At 41.2% G+C, this 20,980-nt stretch overlaps 1 protein-coding gene across 1 annotated transcript in view; it reads right to left on the bottom strand.

The window, feature by feature from the left end:
- LOC144762803 (glucoside xylosyltransferase 1-like) overlaps positions 1-20,319 on the bottom strand; it is a 33,474-nt gene extending 13,155 nt beyond the window's left edge. The window contains exons 1-3 of the mRNA XM_078648083.1: positions 20,230-20,319; positions 11,174-11,425; positions 1,977-2,100 (exon numbers count right to left, since the gene is read on the bottom strand). Coding sequence (XP_078504209.1) covers positions 1,977-2,100; positions 11,174-11,425; positions 20,230-20,319 — 466 coding nt within the window. The remainder of the gene's footprint in view (positions 1-1,976; positions 2,101-11,173; positions 11,426-20,229) is intronic.
- Between the last annotated feature and the right edge of the window lie 661 nt (positions 20,320-20,980).

A 20,980-nucleotide genomic window follows, 5' to 3' on the forward strand; every position in this document is an offset into this window, starting at 1 on the left:
ATACTGTTATCCAGCTACTGTTGTCTTGGTGAGGGAACTGCGCCTAACAGACAACTTTCCAAGAAGATGCAGCTCATTCGTTGCTTGTGCCAAACAAAGTTAAAATCAAACCTGCAGACAGCATTAACACACATAGCTTTCGGAGGACAAGACCATGTCTGTCTGTCATAGTTATGCTATTAGGCAACACCAGTAGCTGACACAAAGATATTGTTGTGCAAAGTATCTGTTGCTCGTATATTTCCAATATATGGGGGGGATTAACGTTTCAATCACACAGGTGTCAGCAAAAAGTTAGATTAAACAGCAGACATTCATCCTCAGAAAGCAAAAGTATGTGGTAACAAACCTTCCCACGGTTATTATTTCCAAATGTATTAATTGTATGGTCTTTCAAAACATTGCAACATCTTTACTTTATAATGCTGGAGTGAAAACTGGGGCATAGCCGGACCAGTCCCACACTGCTCAGGATTCCAACTGTCCTTTGAAGGATTAAGGAACACTGTAACGTGGTTTTCAGAACTTTAAAGCTTTCTTGTCACCTAAGGAATAATCTTTGTGGCTCCAAACTGTACTACCTTTAGGATATACTTGTAACTCCGAAATTTCAAGATTGTTAGACAAGCAGAAAATCTTCATTAGTTGGACAGGAGGGTTAGTAAACACTGACCGCAAACAAATTCAGGACCCTTGAGATGAGCCCTTATATGGGACGTGCCTAACAATTCTTCAGATATGACGGCCCCTGGGGAGCAGCTTCAAGGCATACATACCCTGCCTGGTGCTCCTCTAAGGAATTAGCAATACTATGTTGGTGCCACACCTGACACCTTACAGTCACTCCATGGGTGACATGGCCAGTAGCACAGCTTTGCTACTCTAACTGGATTACAACATAGTTATGCTGTTCAGCAACGACAGTACCTGACACAAACATATTGTTTTGGAAAGTATTTCTCATAGGTTTATTCAACACGCAGGTTGTGTTAACGTACAGGTGATTGAAGTGTCAGCAGTGAGTATGAGTAACCCGCTGACACTTATTTTGAGAAAGCATGAGCAAAAAGGACGATACAATTTTAAAATGTCCACTACCTGCAAATCACAGATACAGTAAAAACACACCACAGTTGAGATTCACATACGAAAACACAGAAACATGTTTTTAGCAACCATATTTCCACATTGTAAAGTTTAGGTAGTACTCATCCCAACCAGTACATGGAAAGCCTGCTCCCTCCAAACCCCCAAAGCTTCTAAATGTATTCAATTCTCTTTACACAAACTTCCCTCTGCCCTCCCTATATGCCTGCAACTTCAAGCTCTTTTCAACAGCATGAAGTGGTTCTTTACCGTTATCACCTGTGTTTACCTCGCTCCATCACTACCACCTACCACCATCTCATGACATATTCTGCAAAGACCCCTGATAAACAGGTTGGCCCTTCCACAATATGGACTACTAAAAAGTCACCTCCTTTGCTTCGCACACATCTGCTTCAAACCTGTGGAACAATCCTGAAATTCATGCCACACAGCCTCTTCAACATTCACTGTTCTCTCGTCCTACTGACATCCGACACACTGGTTGCAATGTTCCACAGGTTCCTAGGAAAGTTTCTCATTCTGGCATTCAAAGCAGGAAGTGGCATGAAACTCCTTCCCTTATGCTGGCCCTGGCTACACCTTAACTCACAAATCCAACAGTGTCTTCCTAACCTATATTTTCCCCCTTTGCTCGTCCCTCCTCTGAAATCCTTCCTGCTCAACCTAAGAGCCGTCCCTCTCCTGAGAAATTTTAAAATTGTATTCAACAGGACCTTCTAAATCTTGATGTTTTCCATAAAACCCCAAACAAGCACAAGTTTGCTGTATCTGGCACAGAGTATATCGAGGACAAATATTAGATTCTAATGTAAAGCATTCAATGGAATTGTTTTAGCTCTGACAAAGGCTTATATGAAATACTTTACCAGGATTGTGGTAAAACATGATGTTGAGTAGATCTTCGTCACCCCAAGTTATATTTACCTTGTATTTTTTGAGCAAGGGCATAAGCAATTCTCCCCATCGCAGACGTGCCCCTGTCATGTCATTATATAAAGAAAGAAAGAAAAGAAAAGTGAAACTGTATTCGAAGTCAAAATAAAACAAATTAGACCTTAATACAAAATTCCACATTTTCATTAATGAGATAGTCTAAGCGTAATTTGTAAAACATTACATGCTATGAACATGCAAATCACAACATCGGTATTTTTGTTTCCTAAAAAAACTTCTTAAATAAGCAATTACTGAATTCTCAATAAATTTGCTGTGATTATTCGTCATGAAAAAGGAAGCATTTTCGTTAGTCTCTATTATTTTGGAAGATTGCCTAGCACAGTACTATACTAATCCTGGTATTAGATTGTAAAGAATATAGAACACATCGGAAAGAACACTTAAAAATCTTCCGGCAATCAGGAAATCGCATTATAGAGATATTTTTATTTCACTGAGTTAATCTCAGACACTGTATATATTGTGTTTACTGTATTTTTGTTTTTGTTTCTCGATATCTTGAGGTTTGTACACGTAAATTATGTCATATATCTTCGTTTAACCCTTCTGTACAAGATGTGTCTCCTTACTACCTCATGCTAGGTAAAGCGCTCTGATACCCATGGGTCTTGTTCGAACTATACAAAACTCTTTAAATAACTAAATAAATTAAGTCTAAAATGCTGATCTTATCAATTCATTTTTTTATAGAAACGAAAAAGATGCATGGCGATAAAAGAATATAGCACTTCAAAATAACCAGACCTAAATATTTTGCAAGACTTTTCTAAAGGCTTCTATGATTCATTTTAATTTTAACACGGTATGATGAAACATAAAATCAACCTTTCAAAAACACTGATTGTGAATGTCCTTAACTCAGAAGTGATCTACAGATAGAAAAGTTGGCTGGACATTGATTCACAAACAAGTGACCCTGCACGGTTAATATTTCTAAGATCAAATGAACCACTGGTATAGACTCCATATGTTACGTGTCAACGCCCACCACAGTCCATGAAAACAAGAGCGCGAACAGGCAAGACGTGCATCAGGAACCGTTGGATATCTCATGGCAGTGGTATTAGATTCCATGAAGTGGTCAGGCACTGTAGATAGCCTTCCAGCAGGAGTCTTCAACGTGTAGCTTGCAAGTTACCAGCAGCTGTGCATGTGAATCCTGCCCAGTGCCACCCACACCCTGCATATTGCATCAAACAACATCACTCCGCTTTGGAAGGAAAATAAATGCATTCTCCCTAAAAGGATGAACTTTTGAATGCCCAAAAGGATCAAGCTTATGTACTTTCAAGACAAATTGTTTCCATTTCTAAAATATACCTGATGCTAATAATTTAGGAATAATTCACGTTGGTGAGTTAAGTAAACTTGTTGAAGACGTCACTTAGTGACAGCACTTGCTGCTACGGCTGTTATTTTATTACTCAAGTGAAGGCTTTTCACTTTCTTCATGCTTTTTATGACATACCTGTAGGTAACACTGCTTGATGCCTCAGAACAAGCTGTGCTGGAAATCCTGCACGGCATATCTAATATCTAATCTTGTCAGCTGTGGCCACCAATGCAACCTTGATAATGTTTGTTAGTATTTGTAATTTGTAATTTGTAACTGTGTTTTGTATCGCGCCAACTCACCGACAGGTCTCAAAGCGCTACTGACCAAGTACAGCAACAAAGATGGATGATTTTCATTGGTGATCAAAAGTATGTCTACTTAAACACGATGTGGCCCTCTGGATTAGAGTATTTTATGTCACCAGCATGTCTACCATTTGTGTGGTATTGTAGCACTTTCGGAATTTTCAGATAATTACTTGTTTGGAATGTTGAAGGAATTGGCTTATTTGTATGACCACGAGATTACAAGGAAATCTCGTGCGTGCTATGCACGTGTGTACTTTATATGGCTCTTTTTTTAACAGAGAAACATGAGTATTTTACCTCATTTTGTGAAGCAAACCTAAAACTCTTTACTAATCACAAAGAGAGAAGCCAGTTGAAATTAACTGCTTACGACATTTTCCTCTATTTTTAGGTTTCACCGTTTGGCGATTCCCTTGCGGGAGCGAGCGGCGCCATCTGGTAGCAATTATCGCGCTCGCTCCCGCAAGGGAAACGGTGCCTGCTCTCGGCCCGCACTCCCCCCCGACCCCCTACTTGCGTGAGGCACGCGCACTTGTTTTTCATTGCCCTCTGCTCGTGCATTAGCACAGCGCCTGCTTCAGAGACACTGCACCATGTTTTGGACGGCATTTATTGCATTTATATTTCTTCCGTCTTATCTTTCCCTTCCGTCCTTGCCACTTTATGTTTTTGCCTTTCCCCCTCCCTCCTGGAGTTAGGAGCCCCCCACCCTCCTAACACAAATGCAGCTGTGGGTTTCTCAGTATACGGCGGAGAGCCGACTCCGAGACCTCGCACTGCGAACCCCCCCCACTAGCACCCATCCATTGCCTGCTTCTGTTTACTTGGGACGGTGGAGGCATGTGCTGGTCGGTTAACTCCTTCCCTCTCTGCCAATACTTTCGACAGTGTGCAGTTACATGCGGCATGCTGCCGCTTTAAATGTGCCCTGAACCTAGTTGCTGACTTGCTGTTATTTCCAGACCCCTGGACTTTCGATAGACTCGGCGGTAAGGCTGCTGCATTTTAGTTTCACTTTTGGAGTGGAGTGCTTTCGAAGTCGGCATAGGAACGCATCTTTCTAAGAGTCTCAAATTACATTTTCACTGAGATTTTTGTTGTCGAAATAACGATGAAGATGATTTCTTCTTATTTATTATGAAAACCAAAATTCTATATCCGTTACACCCTTGCTCTGTCTCTCCAGATCACCCTTCACATGTTTACTCCGTGCATCTGGTGCTGTTTTCAGGGCCACGCATGCATAGCATTATAACTGTTTACTAAGGAAGTCCTCATTAATTGGATGGCTGGAATAAGTGAAAACACATTGAGCAGCAGCAGTGCCACGCACTAAAACTTTCATGGCACTTTCCATGTTTATCACTGAGCACTTAACATTTCTGGCTATTTTTTAGTTGTAACATCTTCCACGGCCTTCCTAAAAGCTTCTTGGTGTCATTTTCCAAGTCAGAGTGACAGCCATGGGTACAGAACAGTTGCAGATAAAGTGCACTATTTTACCTCTAAATACCAGCAATTTAAAACATAAAACTAAATCAGTGTGTGACCTTGTAATCTCAACAGTGTTATGAATCCTTGGAGTCACACTTTAAATTGTAAAGATTAGCCCTGGTTTTGCACGTTTCACAGAAACATTCACCCACAGTCCTGAAGTCTCTTCAGTGAACCTAGACGCTGGATGTGCAGATTTCACAGGGACATGTATTCACAAACCTGCCTTTTCTGGTTGAATGTTACCCTTCCATGTGCAGATTCCACAGTTACATGTACGCACAATACCTCATTTTCTGTGATCAATGTCCGCGTCGGATATGCAGCTTTTACAGTTGCATGTATCCACAAACTTGCATTTTCTATGTTAAATGTCAGAGCTGGATGTGCAGGTTCCACAGTGACATGTATGCATAAACCATCATTTGAATGTCAAAGCTAAATGTGCAGGTTCCATGGTGATATGTATCCGCAAGGTCTGCATTTTCTGTTATACAGGATGCCTCTGACCTTTACCTCCCTATCATAACATTTATTTTTAGATCACTATTTTATATAATGGAGGTGTTGCAATTGCCATATTTACTGTGACATGTATCTTTAGACGTGTATTTTCTGTAGAGATCTTTATTTTCAAAATTTAGTTTCAATTGCAGGGGTGTTCAACGTTGGCCACAAGGGTCAAATCCATGGCATATTTTCAGAATATCCACTTAAAATAAATTGCATAAAATGTGTTAAACATAAAAATCAGACACTCCTGGACCTAGGTTGGACACTGATGCTCTACCATAACATGGATCCATAGATCTACACTTTCTACTTTGGAAGTTATGAATAGCCCTGCAGTGCCTACATTGGCATGTGCCAATGGACAAGCATTTGCCAATAATCTCTGCCCTGGATGGGGATGACTCACAGGCTCGCTTTTTCCTCGGTGGGGGGCAGCACTGACCCTACAGTCTTTTCAGATACATAGCTCAGTAAACCTAACTTTTCTAAAGTGGGTGGTAGCCCTGCCCTTTAAGTTATTGCATTGAGTCATCTAAAGCCCGTAAATGGTAGAGTGGTTCTTAGTAATTGTCATGAAGTCTCTATCCCGACCTGAAGTTTCCTAAGTGAAGGTCAGCCCTGATCTTGCAGTATAATGGATGGGTGTCTTCGTTTTCCTCGGTGGAGGTCTGCCACGGCCTGCAGTCTCTACAGTGCCATGTTTCTACGGACCTGCATGTTCTATAGTGGAGGTTATCCTTTATCTTGCTATCTCTACGTTAATGGGTTTCTAAAGACCTCCATTTTTACAGTGGGTGTTACCCCATATTGTGCAGTTATCTGCAGTATGGGTTTCTTCAGATATGCATCTTCCATAGTGGAGGTTAGCGATGGCATAAACAGGATTAAGACTTACTATTTGGGCAGTATGACAGTGATATCTGCATCACCACTGCCCTTTTCCTCGGTGGGGGGCAGCACTGACCCTACAGTCTTTTCAGATACATAGCTCAGTAAACCTAACTTTTCTAAAGTGGGTGGTAGCCCCATAAACAGGATTAAGACTTACTATTTGGGCAGTATGACAGTGATATCTGCATCACCACTGCCCTTTTCAGTGGCAATGTGAACAAAGAATAGATATCTGGTTAATCTTCAGGACTTCAGTTGACTTAACTATAGATAACTTCAACAAGCAATGTACCTCTTTTAGCCTCCTGTCCTACATTAATTTCAGCCATGATAGTGTTAATCCCCATTCTCTCAGGCTCTTTCTGTGACTTCTGGGGTTCAGCGGCTATTTTACCACCCGTCTCTCCAGATGCCATTGCGTGGGTCAATACTTTATAATATGATTTGAGAGATGGGGTGACCTTAACTTGAAGGAGTGAAATGTTTCCCCCCTTCCATGTGGGCTCCTCCCCGACTGCCTTGCAGATTTCCCCACCCTCACAACCTTTAACGGAATGGGTCCCCAATTTTACCAGTAGTTATATCTCAGGGGACCACCGTAGTTGAATGCAATTTAAAGTTCAGACGACTTCCCAAGAGTACCGAGGGTCCTAATGCGCAGGGTGCAACTGTACCTCAAATAAGGCAGTTATGTGAATATTATTTAGTAGCGTAATTCACATTCTGTTAGTTCTCTTTTTATTTCCATTAAGATCCTCTGCCTGCTCAAACCCCAGTTACATAGGTGTCATGCGCATGCATGATCTTTCCACACCAAATTTGCCCTTTATGGCGTTCGGTGTAGCTCGGGGCTTGCCTACATTGAACAGACTACGTTAGTCCTGCCATTTAACAAAATTAAAACAACAACAGGCACAATAACTGGACAGAAAACGAATTACTCTTTTTTCACATAGTCTGTAGTAATTGCAAAGCTTTTCCATCACTGGCAGCACAGCAGCCAGCATAACGTGGTGCATGGTTAAACACTTGTAAGGTCCAAAAGGTGAAATCTATTGGCTATGCCAATGCTTGTTCTATTGTGCAAAATATCACTTGTTTAACAGGAGTCGTCTTTAGAAAAATATAATACACACATTATTCAATCAAAAGTTTTTTTTCACAAAGATACACAACTGATTGGAGCAGTCAACTTGATTATGGTATGCTGGGAGTAAATAATTATCTTATTGTGAACTAAAGGTTCAATATTTCTATGAAACCCGTTAAAGTCCACAGTGCTGTTTCGTTTCGATTCCTCGCTATTATATAACACTACATTTGAAACCAATATAAAAAGAGTAAGCGGTGAAAGAATTCCCCTAAAAAACTCAACAGTTCATTTGGAATTAATGTTATACGTAGAGATGTTTAAATAAACCAACTGATTTGAATAAATATCACTTCGTTCCCCTTTTGTCTTTTAGTGTATAAACGCTCCTTCTCAGGAATGGAACCCAGGATCTGGAACTCACTCCCTCCTGAAACCAGGCTCATCTCCTCCACTACACTTTTTAAGAAAGAAGTAAAAGCTATCCTTATGGCTAAATATACTTGAACTATTACTGTGGATCTTTTACAGTCCCTGCATCGATCTGTATTATCTGTTCGATCCCTTTGATTATTTGTATTACTTGTATTATTGACTTACCTGACTGTCTATGCTCCCACATATTTGTACTATTATCATTTTTGGATGTACCTGTTTTACTATGCTCCCTCATGTACCTACCCCACCTCACTTATTTCCTACAACTACGCTATGCCTAATGGCCTGTTATTCACTCTCTTGTTTTTATCCCTGCTTTGTAAAGCGCTCTGATATCTGCAAAGATCTTGTTCGCGCTATATAAAACTTTCAAAATAAAAAATAAAAATAAAAAAGGCAACCTTGCAGCGCCACCTTCTGTGCAACTCTTGTCATGAATATGTGTCTAAAAGAAAGCAACGGTGTTATTCTGGTGAATTACCAAACTTTCGTGGAAATAATTTCGTGATGCGAGAATATTGTGTCAAAAATAAGATTGTGTTAAAATATCGTGGGACAGATTATGAAAGAAAACAGTAGTTTTTTTTTAGCTATAAAGGGACGTTTATTAAATACAGTTGTATATGATATCGCTTACTTGAATACAGTTGTATTAAATATAATTTTCAGTACATATATTCGATATATTATGCTTAGGTATTGGTATTATGTTAACATTTTAAATGCATAATTTAATATATTTAAACATAATTTCTTATTTTTAATTTAGTAGCAGGTTGTTGGGGTTATGGTGGGAAGTTATTTAAAATAGACATTAAATGGTAATTAACTGTAATTTATTTATTGATGTTTGTTTTATTTATTTAGTATTGTGGGTCATTTTTAGTTTGTAATAAAAATGCCTTACAATGTAATTAGTAATTTTTTTAATTTAGTGTGGGTTGGGTTGTTTGTAGGAGATTAGGGTGCGAAGTTCTATAAAATACAAATACGTTTTTATTTCGAATTTTTTAGTGTATATTAAGCAATTCATTGGTAACTATGTACGTTATTTGACTGTTAATGAAATTATTTTTGTATAGTTTGTAATTTCTAATGAGTAGATTAATAATGAATTACTAACTTTGATTTAGCAGTAGGTTGTTGCATTTCTAGAGGATCTGGATGTGATGTGATTGAAAATATAAATTACTGGTTTTTTTATTAAAAAAGTAATTGTTTATGTTAATTAAAATATCAATTTGTGGATATTTATGCAAATTCTTTTTATTAATTGTGTTAATTTTTTATTGTTTCATTATTTGTTAATCTGTTGACCAGAATATTTAATAATATACTTTAAGAGAATAGTATCATATTTATCACTTGTTTTAACTTTGTTTTATTCATTTTTAATTTAATATTAATAATGTTTTATTTATAACTTTTAAAAATTGCATTTGAGTATGGGGGAGTGTATTTATTTTAAATATCTGTAATTTGTTTTATATTTTTTAATTCATTTTGCAAAACGATTTTTATCGAACATCTAATTTAATTTATCTACAATTAATATATTTTTTGTTTTTTTAATATTTAGAATTTTTTTTATTTTATGTATTCAAATATCTTTATTAAAACGTTTAGGAATTGGAATGATATATCTAACCCCATTAATGAGCAGCAGTACGGAAAATGTACAGATCTGAGTGGGAACAGTAAATCCAACCCATCCAAAGTACGGCACTTTCCCTTGCTTACATTGTCATGGGAATAGTATTACATGGGATTAGTAAATCTAAACCTCCCAAATCCAACATTGTTCCTACTGTTACTTACATTGGAGTGGAAATACTAAATCCAACCCCACCAAAGTCCAATACTTTCCCTGTAATTGCTTATTTTTGTAGTGTGAACAGTAAATCTAACCCCTGCAAAGTTGTACACCGTGCAGGAAGTGGGGGTACAAATACATAGGGGCACTGCATGAGCCCCCCCCAGCCCAAATCCGGTGGGGGGGGGTCGGTTAGGCACCACTACCTCCAGGATAGGCGCTCCAAACGTGCCATTTCAGCTTGGAGACAGACTTAGACGACACACACTGAATAGCGATTCCCCTGACGAAGTGCCGGTGATGGGCACGAAATGCATTGGGAAGAAGCTTTCATAAGTGTTTTCATGGATTTAAGAACACAATTATTTCTATGATGTGAATTACAACACTGGAAATTTATGAATACGATTTCATTAAAATTCAAAATTGATGAACTTTATTGATGAATGTCTTGACAAGTTAATGACAAACATGGATTTTTAACATTAGAGAGATCGCATTGCCGATCCACAACAGCAGTGCCCAGAGGGCCGCTCCCTAGATAGAGGGAACGCTTTCATTTGAGTTTGCGCCTTAGACATGGCTTAGCATTGGTTCCTCAGTGCTGCATTTGAAAAGACTATAAATAATCTATATTCTGCTCTGCACACCCATACCCTGATAAATCTTCACAATGAAGAGATTACAGCATACACAAAGCGGTATGAATTTCTTACTCTTCTTTGCTTCACTCCTTCCATAAAAGCAGCTACAAGTTAATTGTAACTTGAACGAAGCACCCCTATGTGAGGGCACGAACACTCTTCACAAACAAGTCACATTGCAATTTCACGTTACTAATCAATCATTCATAATCAACTTATTAGCTTCTTACTCATCCACACACATGCACTTCAGAGCTTTCTCGGGGGTCTGAGGCATTATTAAACTGCTTTTAACTACAATACAATGGTTATATTTTTATCACCATTAATTTTAATGAAATCAAGAATGTGGGGAAAATGTGCAATATTTCTGAATAGAAGTTAGACCCCAGAAGAGTCTGTAGAACACCCTTACATTAAAGAAATAAAGTTAAATTAAAAGCGATAGGCTTCATCGGCCTAAGAATATCAGAGTTACTCTGAAACAAGTGCATGTAAATATATAACAAGTATTTTGTTTTGTTTTGTTTATTGAAGAAAAAATGGACGCATTACTCAAAACATATGAAGGATTCATACCTTAAAATGCTTTCTCCTCATCCGGGTCATGTTCATTAACATAACACCAGAATTAATTCCAGTTTTCCCATAGTATGGGTGCCTAGCAAAGCGATTATACCATCCAATGCGAGGCTCTTCGTGCTCTGGCGCCATCGCAGCTATTTGAGTAGCATTAAATGTTTTCAGTAAAGCCCAAATGTCATCCACAGGCCGTAAAAAAAGGATGTCTGCATCGACGTACAACAAGGAATCGACATGTTTAAGTATTAACTGTAAAAGGAGGAAGATCAAACAGAAAATTAGACGTATAGGTCAAAATGCATGCTATTAATAATCAAATAAACTGTATAGTTTCAAAATATAACTTTTTTTATGCAAAAAAAGCAATGGCAAAAGGTCTTTCGCTGGCTGCCAAGATTTAGAAATTAACAGAAAAAACAAAGGTTAAAGGTATATTAGACTTAGCTGAAAATGTCAATTAAAACATACCATTTTAAACTGACAAGACCCCTGAAATTCAGCAGTTATAGTTAACTAGAACTATGACTCGTGCCCTATATTAATGCTAACTTACCATGCACTGCTTATTACCCCACATATTACATCACTCATGACATGCTATATGACACCATTATTAACATCAATGCAACATCTGAAATGACATAACTGATGACAACACCTCATGGAGTGGGATCACTAAGAGACATTGTGAGTTATTGCGAGGGAGACTGCCAAGAGAACAGAGGGGACATACTGGTCTTGTTTTATAAATAGCTTTGTGACAGGCACAGTACTATAAAAAAAAGTCTATAAATCATGGGCCCCCTGTATACAGATTCTCATTAAAGATTTGAGGGAGGTGATTTGTCCTAAATATCTGCAAATTCTCCAACTCATACCCCTAGAACCTCTCGGTCCAGCTAAGGGTAGAAAGGTGAGGCGATGCCTCGATATCCCAATAGGTCGGGGATAGGTCCTACATTTAACTGTTGGAACTGATTTGTTTTGAACTTTTGGAACTGATGCAGGGCGGGTGGATGGGGTGGGTGGGGTGGGTGGGGTGGGTGGGGTGGGTGGGGTGGGTGGGTGGGGTGGGTGGGGTGGGTGGGTGAGTGGGTGTAGGAGCGGTGGGACATTTCATTGTTGTGTTCGTTATCTTACTAAAATGTGGTTGTCTCAGATGGGTGACTTGGGCCGGATGTTTGATTAAGAGCTATCGCGAGGTCGACCCCCGGGTTGTAGAATTAAACGCTGTGTGTTCTGTTTGCACCACGCTCTGCCGGCACCCCGATGTAGGCAGCATTGCTGTGTATTTGTTTATTTTAATACCACTCAATAAACATGAATACTTCCCAAAAAACTTCTATGAGCTATAAGCAGCCAGTAAAGCTGACAAATGTGTATGGAAGTGGGCAAACTTCTTTTATGTCCCAAAACTGTATGTGGTGCTGCATTTTGTACTACCTGTAGCCAGTTTGACATGACTGACACTGCCTTAAGAAACCATACATGATAGTAGAATTCAGATATCAAGAATATGAACAAGTATACATACTACCCAGAGGTGAAAATATAATCCAACAACTGCATCAAAGTGACTTTTATTTGACAGAATAAATCATAATTGTTAAATTGTTAAATTTTGCTTGCTCATCCACCCGTTCGTGCTGTTTATTTCCTGCCCAGTTCGTTGTTCCAGCTCTTTGCCCTCCTGACAGGCCCTCCCACCTCCCAGGGCTTCTTATGGAGGCAGCTGTGCGGCCATGCCACAAGCACACAAAAGGCTTGCTAAAGGCAAGCCCGTCTGTGCCAGTCCACGCCTGGACCGCGTCCAGCGCCAGGGCCTCTAGCACCGCTGCCACCTGCCAATACACAGCCAAGGAGCTCCTGGACCTGAATACTGAACAACAAAATACTAGCTGCTTCACTTCCTCGCCACAATCTACCCAAGAGCTCTTCACCTGCCGACACGGCAGCTTTTTTTGCAACACAGCCCCGATGAATCCTACGCCAACGCATCCTAATCTATGCCTGCTCCCTCTGCAAACAGTTCATAAAGGGGGTGGTGATGGACAGAGTATCTGAATTAAGCAGAACACTCCTACCCAGTCAAAAGATCAGGGCTTGATCCATCACCGTTTTTTAGCTCACTGCACCACCCCAGCTCAGAACCCGGCTACATGCAAATTAGTCTGACCCTGGCCCAGTGCATCATGGGAACAGGGCAGACCAAACTACCAAGCCAATTCTTTACTGGAAAGGAAACAAGCTTCCGGGGACCGGTTTCTGGCATTACAGCCGTCTTCGGCCCGGCTTGCTTGAATCCTGATGGTGCAGTGAGCAAGGCACTCATGTCTGAGCATACCCTTCCACTGCTATAGTGGCCAAAACGATTCATAAAGGGGGTGGTGATGGATCAAGCCCTGATCTTTGGACTGGGTAAGAGTGGTCTGCTTAATTCAGACACTCTGTTCATCACCACCCCCTTTTCTGAATCATTTTGTCCACCATAAGCGTGGAAGGGTATACTCAGATGTGAGTCCCTTGCTCATTGCCCCATCAGGATTCAAGCAAGCCGGGCTGACGACGGCTGAAATGCCAGACACCGGTCCCCGGAAGCTTGTTTCCTTCCCAGTATAAGAATTGGCTTGGTAGTTTGGTTTGCCCTGTTCCCATCATGCACTGGGACAGGAACAGACTAATTTGCATGTAGCCAGGTTCTGAGCTGGAATGGTGCAGTGAGCTAAAAAACGGTGATGGATCAAGCCCTGATCTTTGGAATGCTAGGGGTGGGCAGAATTTGTGAAATTGCCTTTTGCAAAATTCCGTGAAACGGCAAAAAATCTCTGCGAACAAGCAGAATTTCACGTTCTTGTGGAGATTTTCGGGGCGGGTTCATAGTGCTTTTCCTGCACAACAGCTGCGTAAAGGGCCAGAAGAGTTGTCTCTCCAGTGACCATGTGTGTGTAACTTTTCCATTGTGCCGAAAGGCACCAGGGTCCCCTGAGTGAAATGTCCATCATAGTGGGTAAAGTGCGGGAAGACGGTGTACACTGCTAGTGTGTGGGGCAGGACCAAACGGGTGGGCTTCAATGCGAGTTCACATGCCTCTTGTGTTTATGAACGGTCAGAGACGGATCAGAGCAGCAGATGAGGAGAAAGAAGCTCCTGTTCACAGGAACTGCCCGGGGATTGCGCTCGTGAAAGTCAAGGATGCAAAGGCCGCCATCAAGCATCACAGCTAATTTTCAACGGTAGATATGGGGAGAAAGCACACCTGCCCAGCTTCGACAAAGCTCACAATTTTTTGGGGCTGATTAATGAGTTACTGAATTTGAGCTTAAACTCGGGCACCTGCTTTATTTATATATGTAAGTGATTTCTGTTGAGGTTTAATTTTTGTGACAGGAGCAACGTGCCATGATGAATCCTGCCCTGCATATTTATCCAAGAAAACGCCATCATCTTGTGCGGTACCTCTACTCAACTGGAGTACTTCCTACTGGCTAATCACTAAGTGCTGCCTCGTTGGGTAAATGAATAGTGCTTTTTCTACACTACAGCTGCGTAAAGGGCCAGAAGAGTTGTCTCCAGTGACCATGTGTGTGTAAATTTGCCATCGCGCCGAAGGGCGCCAGGTTCCCTTGAGTGAACTGTCGATCCTAGTGGGTAAAGGGCGGGAAGACGGTGCACACTGCTAGTGTGTGGGGTGGGGGCAAAAAGGCAGGCTTTTATGCGAGTTCACATGCCTCTTGTGTTCATAAAAGGTCAGAGACCAAACAGAGCAGCAGATGAGGAGAAAGAAGCTCATGGTCACAGCAACTGCACGGGGATTGCGCTTGTGAAAGTCAAGGATGCAAAGACCTCCATCAAGCATCACAGCTAATTTTCGACTGTAGATATGGGGAGAAAGCACACCTGCCCAGCTTCGACAAAGCTCACAATTTTCTTGGGCTGATTAATGAGTTACTGAATTTGAGCTTCAACTCGGGCACCTGCTTTATTTATATACGTAAGGGATTCCTGTTGAGGTTTAATTTTTGTGACAGGAGCACTGTGCCAGAAGAATCCTACCCTGCATATTTATCCAAGAAGACGCCACAGTTTTGCAATACAATTCCGTTCCGCCGTGGATCGCGGAAGTTTTGACATTTTCATATTCCGCGTGGAATGCAAAAATGCAGAAATTTTGCAAGTTCCACGAGCGGAACAGAATTTGCCGCCCACCCTTAGTAATGACCCAGGCACTAACTCATGGCAAATACAGAGGCAGTCATGCTAATCACAGGGGTACGCCAACGCATAGTGTTCCCTAGTGTATGTAGGTGTTTTTACTGTATTCGAAGTGTTTTTAGCATAGCACTGGCTACGGTCCTGTTTAGTCAGAGTCAGTTACCACCAGTACCCGTCAGTAAAATGTTGGGGGCACAGGAGGACTTTCTGCTCCTCTGTTGGTTCTTTCTGCACATCTCTTTCTTCTTCCTGCACTTTTGTTCGTCTTTCTGGACTTCTGTTGACTCTTTCAGCATTTGTCTTGCTTCTTTCTGTGCTTTTCTTCCTCTTTCTTCACATTTCCTACCTTTGTAGGCATAGTTAGAAATTAGCATTTAAAAAACCATTGAAATTCACTGAAAAAAACGTAGGTTTTAGGCACGTTATAGTGAGAAATTAGCATTTAAAAAACACATTGAAATTGAATGGAAAAAAACATAGGTTTCAGGCATGTTATAGTTAGAAATTAGCATTTAAAAAATCTTAGAAATTCACTGAAAAAAACATAGATTTCAAGGACAATATAGTTAGTTCGACATTTCACTCGTGCAAAACCATAGAAATTACCCCGTTATAGTTAGTTCAGCTAACTATAACTTTCGCCCCCGCAATGCACTGATGATGACTTCACATATTACATCATTCATGACATGGTCAGTAACATCACTGATGACATCACTGATGAAATCTCAAATGACATCACTGATGACATCATCCACGTCAAAATCTGATGCACCTCCTCACACTCTAATATAACCATTGATACACCCATTGTAAAATACAGGCTCCCATTTTCGAAACCATCGCCACACCAATACCAGTTACTACATACGCACTCACTGATTCCTAGATCTACACACACATCCACTCATTCACCCATACAATCACTCATACATACAGTCACTCATCAATACAACACTATCATATGCACTCATACACCTATACAGACACTCACCCACCGCCACTCATCCATTGATTTACTCACACACCGAGTCAGTCATGCAAAGAATCAATCACACTCTCATTTCCTCACCTATACAGTTATACACACACCACCTCACTTATTCAAACATATACTAACACATATTTACACTCATACAAACACTGAGACCAGTACACACTCATCCATACAGCCACTCTCACAATCACTGACTCTCACGTATAGTCATTTATATACTCCAATTCACACATACACTGCCTTTACATATGTAGTTACTTGGGCATGTATCACTGAGACATCCAATCTCTCACCAACACACCCATACACACACTCACCCACCCATACAGCTGTTTCCACATGCACTCTTGAACCCATACACCCAGTGAATCAACCACTCACACATCTATGCACAGAGTCACACACCTCCCCCCACCCACACACACACTCAGTCTACCATACAAATACCCAGGCAACCAATCAATAACCCATATAGACACTCATGTAGTTAGTGACCAACACATGCATCAGCTTACACAACTACAGACATACTGATATACACATTCAGACAGTTTAGTAACTAACCCATGCATTCAGTAAGACACATTTAATAACTCACTTATACAGTCAGTCACACACCTACTAAATCCTTCATCCAGATACTTATACACTTACTCATTCTTCAATATACACCTTGGCATATATATAAAACATTTAAACTTTACAGAAACACACAGTCACTGGATGATGTCATCAGTGATGTCATCAGTGATGTCACTGACCATGTCATGAAGGATGTAATATGTGACGTCTTCAGCAGTGCATTGCGGGGGTGCGAGTTATAGTTAGCTGAACTAACTATAATGGGGGAATTTCTATGGTTTTGTACGAGTGAAATGTCCAACTAACTATAACGTCCCTGACACCTATGTTTTTTTCAGTGAATTTCTAAGGTTTTTTTAAATGCTAATTTCTAACTATAACATGCCTGAAACCTATGTTTTTTCAGTGAAAAAAATTAAATATATATATATATATATATTTTTTTTTTAAAGGGTCTTAAGCATTTACCAGTATTGTACTAGGATGTTTGAAATGCTTTTATCGAAATTGCAAGTTAAATCAAAAAAACTGTTTTCACTATTCCCGACAATAACGAGCCCAAGGAAAATTACGTTTTTCTCTATGTCTATGGTTAAGCACGTAAAATGATTGTCTAGAAGCACGCACTTGTCACTTTAAATTTAATCAGTACCGACCTACCTGTGTGATGTGATCAAGGCTCGTCAAGAGCTGAAATGTGGCCCCCCTCCGAAATTAATATATAACAAATAGTGGCCCCGGGAAGGGAGGCCACGCTGTTCCTTTCCTGTTTTTTTTTAATGCTCAGGCCCGGGGTCCCCAGGGCCCAAAACATAGTAAAGAAGGGGGCCACACAGACCCCCTTCTACAACTATTCAAAACAAAGAAAAGCCTGCATCTCGCGGGAGGCCCTGTCCCCTCCCTACACCACTCTGCAAACGCGCCCCCTGGCGATTTCTAAGTTGTGGAATTGAGGGGCACATTATGAAGGACGGGCGATACATTATCGCCGCTTTTATCGGCAGGAAACTGCCGATAAAGCGGCGATAACGGGCTTGATAATAAGCTCTATTAATTCCTATCGAAGCCCATGTTAGATGTGAAGACATCTAACATGGGCTTCGATAGGAATTCATAGAGCATATTATCAAGCCCATTATCGCCGCTTTATCGGCAGTTTCCTGCCGATAAAAGCGGCGATAATGTATCGCCCGTCCTTGATAATATGCCCCCTGAGTCCCTTTTAATACTGAGGGTCCCTGGGGGCCAGCTAGCCCACCAGGTACCTCCAGTAAGCCCCACACAGCTGGATTGCAGAGAGGTGGTTCGAGGCCACGCCCCTTTTAACTCTACTCTGCAAACGCGCCTCATGTCGCACTGCTTGTGGGGCGATGAGGGTCTCTTGTGTCCTGAGGATCTCACAAGTGGACTTCATCACCCAAGCAGCAGTGTGCCAGGTGGCACATTTTCAGAGTGGTGTAAAAAGGGGCATGGCCTCGGACCACCTCTCTGCAATTCTGCTGTGGGGGGCTTACTGAAGGATCCTGGTGGGCTAGTTGGCCTGCAGGGACCCTCAGGAGGCAAGGGGACATCATCCCCCACCAAAGAGTGCGCCAGGAGGCACATTTGCAGAGTGGTGGAGAAAGGGGTTTTGGCTTCTGTCCACCTCCCAGCAATCCCACTGTGTGGGGCTTACTGGAGGTAAGAGGTAGTCTAGTTGGCACCTGAGGATGCCCAGCAGTGAAGGGGACTTCAATCCCCATCCACGAGCTCGCCAGGGAGCACGTTTGCAGAGTGATGGGCAAAGGGGGCGGGTCTGTTATGAGAACTTAGCAATCCTGCTGTGTGGTACTTACTGGAGGTAATAGGAGAGGTAGTTGGCCCCTAAAGATGTCCTTGGGGGCCAACTACCCCTCTTGTTTCCTCCAGTAAGGCCCACACAGTGGGATTGCTAAAACGTCTAGGCGGGCACATCCCCTTTCTCCACCACTCTGCAAACGCACCTCATGGCAGACTAAGGGATGGGGGACGAAGTCCACTTCACTCCAGAGGGACTTTGGGTGCCAAGATTCCCTCCTGGTACCCCCTGTAAGTCCTACGTAGATGAATTCCTGAGCGCTGGTCGGAGGCTCAGCACCCTTTCTCTACCACTCTGCAAACATGACTACTACTTAAAGAAGCATCTTTCTGTACGTCTGACTTAGAGGTGGTTTTAATCCCCATGCCCTATTATGTACTAGGGCCACACAGAGGAGGTCATGCCAATCACAGGGGTACCCCAACGCACAGTGTTCCCTAGTGTATGTAGGTGTTTTCACCGTATTCTAAGTGCCTTTTAGCATAGCATTGGCTTTAGGCCTGGTTAGTCAGAGTCAGTTACCACCAGTGCCCGTCAGCAGAAAGTTGGGGGCACAGGATAGCTTTGCAACAAGGCCTTTTTATGCCCCTCTGTTGGTTCTTTCTGCATATCTCTTGCTTATTTCTGCACTTTTCTTTGTCTTTCTGCGCCTCTCTTCCCTCTTTCTGCACTTCTCTTGCCTCTTTCTGTGTCTTTCTTCCTCTATCTGCACATGTCCTACCACTGTAGGCATAGTTAGAAATTAGCATTTAAAAAACCTTTGAAATTTACTGAAAAAAACATAGGTTTCAGTGAAGTTTAGTTAGAAATTAGCATTTAAAAAAACCTTCGAAATTCATTGAAAAACCATAGGTTTAAGGGACGTTATAGTTAGAAATTAGCATTTAACAAACCATAGAAATTCAATGAAAAAAACACAGGTTTCAGGGATGTTATAGTTAGTTGGACATTTCACTCATACAAAACCAGAGAAATTCAGCCATTATAGTTAGTTGATCTAACTATTACTCGCACACCCGCAATGCACTGCTGATGATGTCACATATTACATCATTCATGACATGACATGAGGCCCCCTCCCTGGCCCAGTTTAGGCCTTGTTAACCCCATCCACCGGACACTTGACAAGATAGCACTGCGTTACCTTTTTTAACATATACAAAAAGAAAAATACTTTTCCCAAACTATTCTGCCTTTGGTATAGTGCCTAATTTCTTCCTCTAGATTAAAAAACATAGTAATAACGTATATTTCATGTAGAAACCAGGAACCCATTTGGCCGCTAAGTCTGTCTACAGCACTTTGGCTGTGTTCTGGGTTACTGCCTCAGACATACGTTAGTGAGCCTCCAGAAAGGCCCAGGGGTTCAGGATACTACTACTCTGCTTCCTTAAATGTGTTTTTAAATGTTGTATGACGCCTTACTAATCCCTTGAGTCCTAAGATGGTGCCTTTAACTTTTCCTTCAGAATGCGGACAGCCAATCACAACACATGCCTGAGCTTGGTGATCCATGGTGGATTGCAGGGTGAAGTACACATACATTTTGAGCCTTAATTTCACCAAAACCACTGAACAGATTTTTACTAAGTCAGAAAAAGCAAGCTTTCTGGATCAAGCTCTAACTTTGGTATGGAAACATGGTTCTAACTAATCACTACAGAGTGGCAACCACTACTTAGTAATATATACATATTCACTGAAACAAAGAAACTGGGTTTAAAGTGACATTATAGTTAGGTGTTAGAAAGAGACAGCTAAGGTTAAAAAAACTCAAACAACACTGAAATATGGCAATTAAAACTAAGTGAATTAACTATAACTTGCACCCACTATATGCCATGCTTATGACCTCAATACATTTCTCTTCATCTTTTTCAAAGTTTTCCATGTAATGCCACTTAAAATCTAAAGGCTACTTCTCTGGTGTAGGGTTGTAGAACCCCATAGTGTACCGGCTGATATGAAAGCTCTTGTTCTCTGTGAGCTTATGCACTCTCTTACATTCCTCAAAGGAGCTAATGACCCCACCTTGAAACATATCTGCCACTGCAAGGCATCTCTGAAACTCTATCCCATCGAAAGTTAGAAAAAAGTCTGACTTGAAATGAATCAGGGTCAGGGGACATGGAAAGGGCACAAATCCCCGTTTTAAAGCAACCATAACCCAAACCTC

The sequence above is a fragment of the Lissotriton helveticus genome, chromosome 1_1 (assembly GCF_964261635.1).
Source record: "Lissotriton helveticus chromosome 1_1, aLisHel1.1, whole genome shotgun sequence".
Classification (NCBI taxonomy): domain Eukaryota; kingdom Metazoa; phylum Chordata; class Amphibia; order Caudata; family Salamandridae; genus Lissotriton; species Lissotriton helveticus.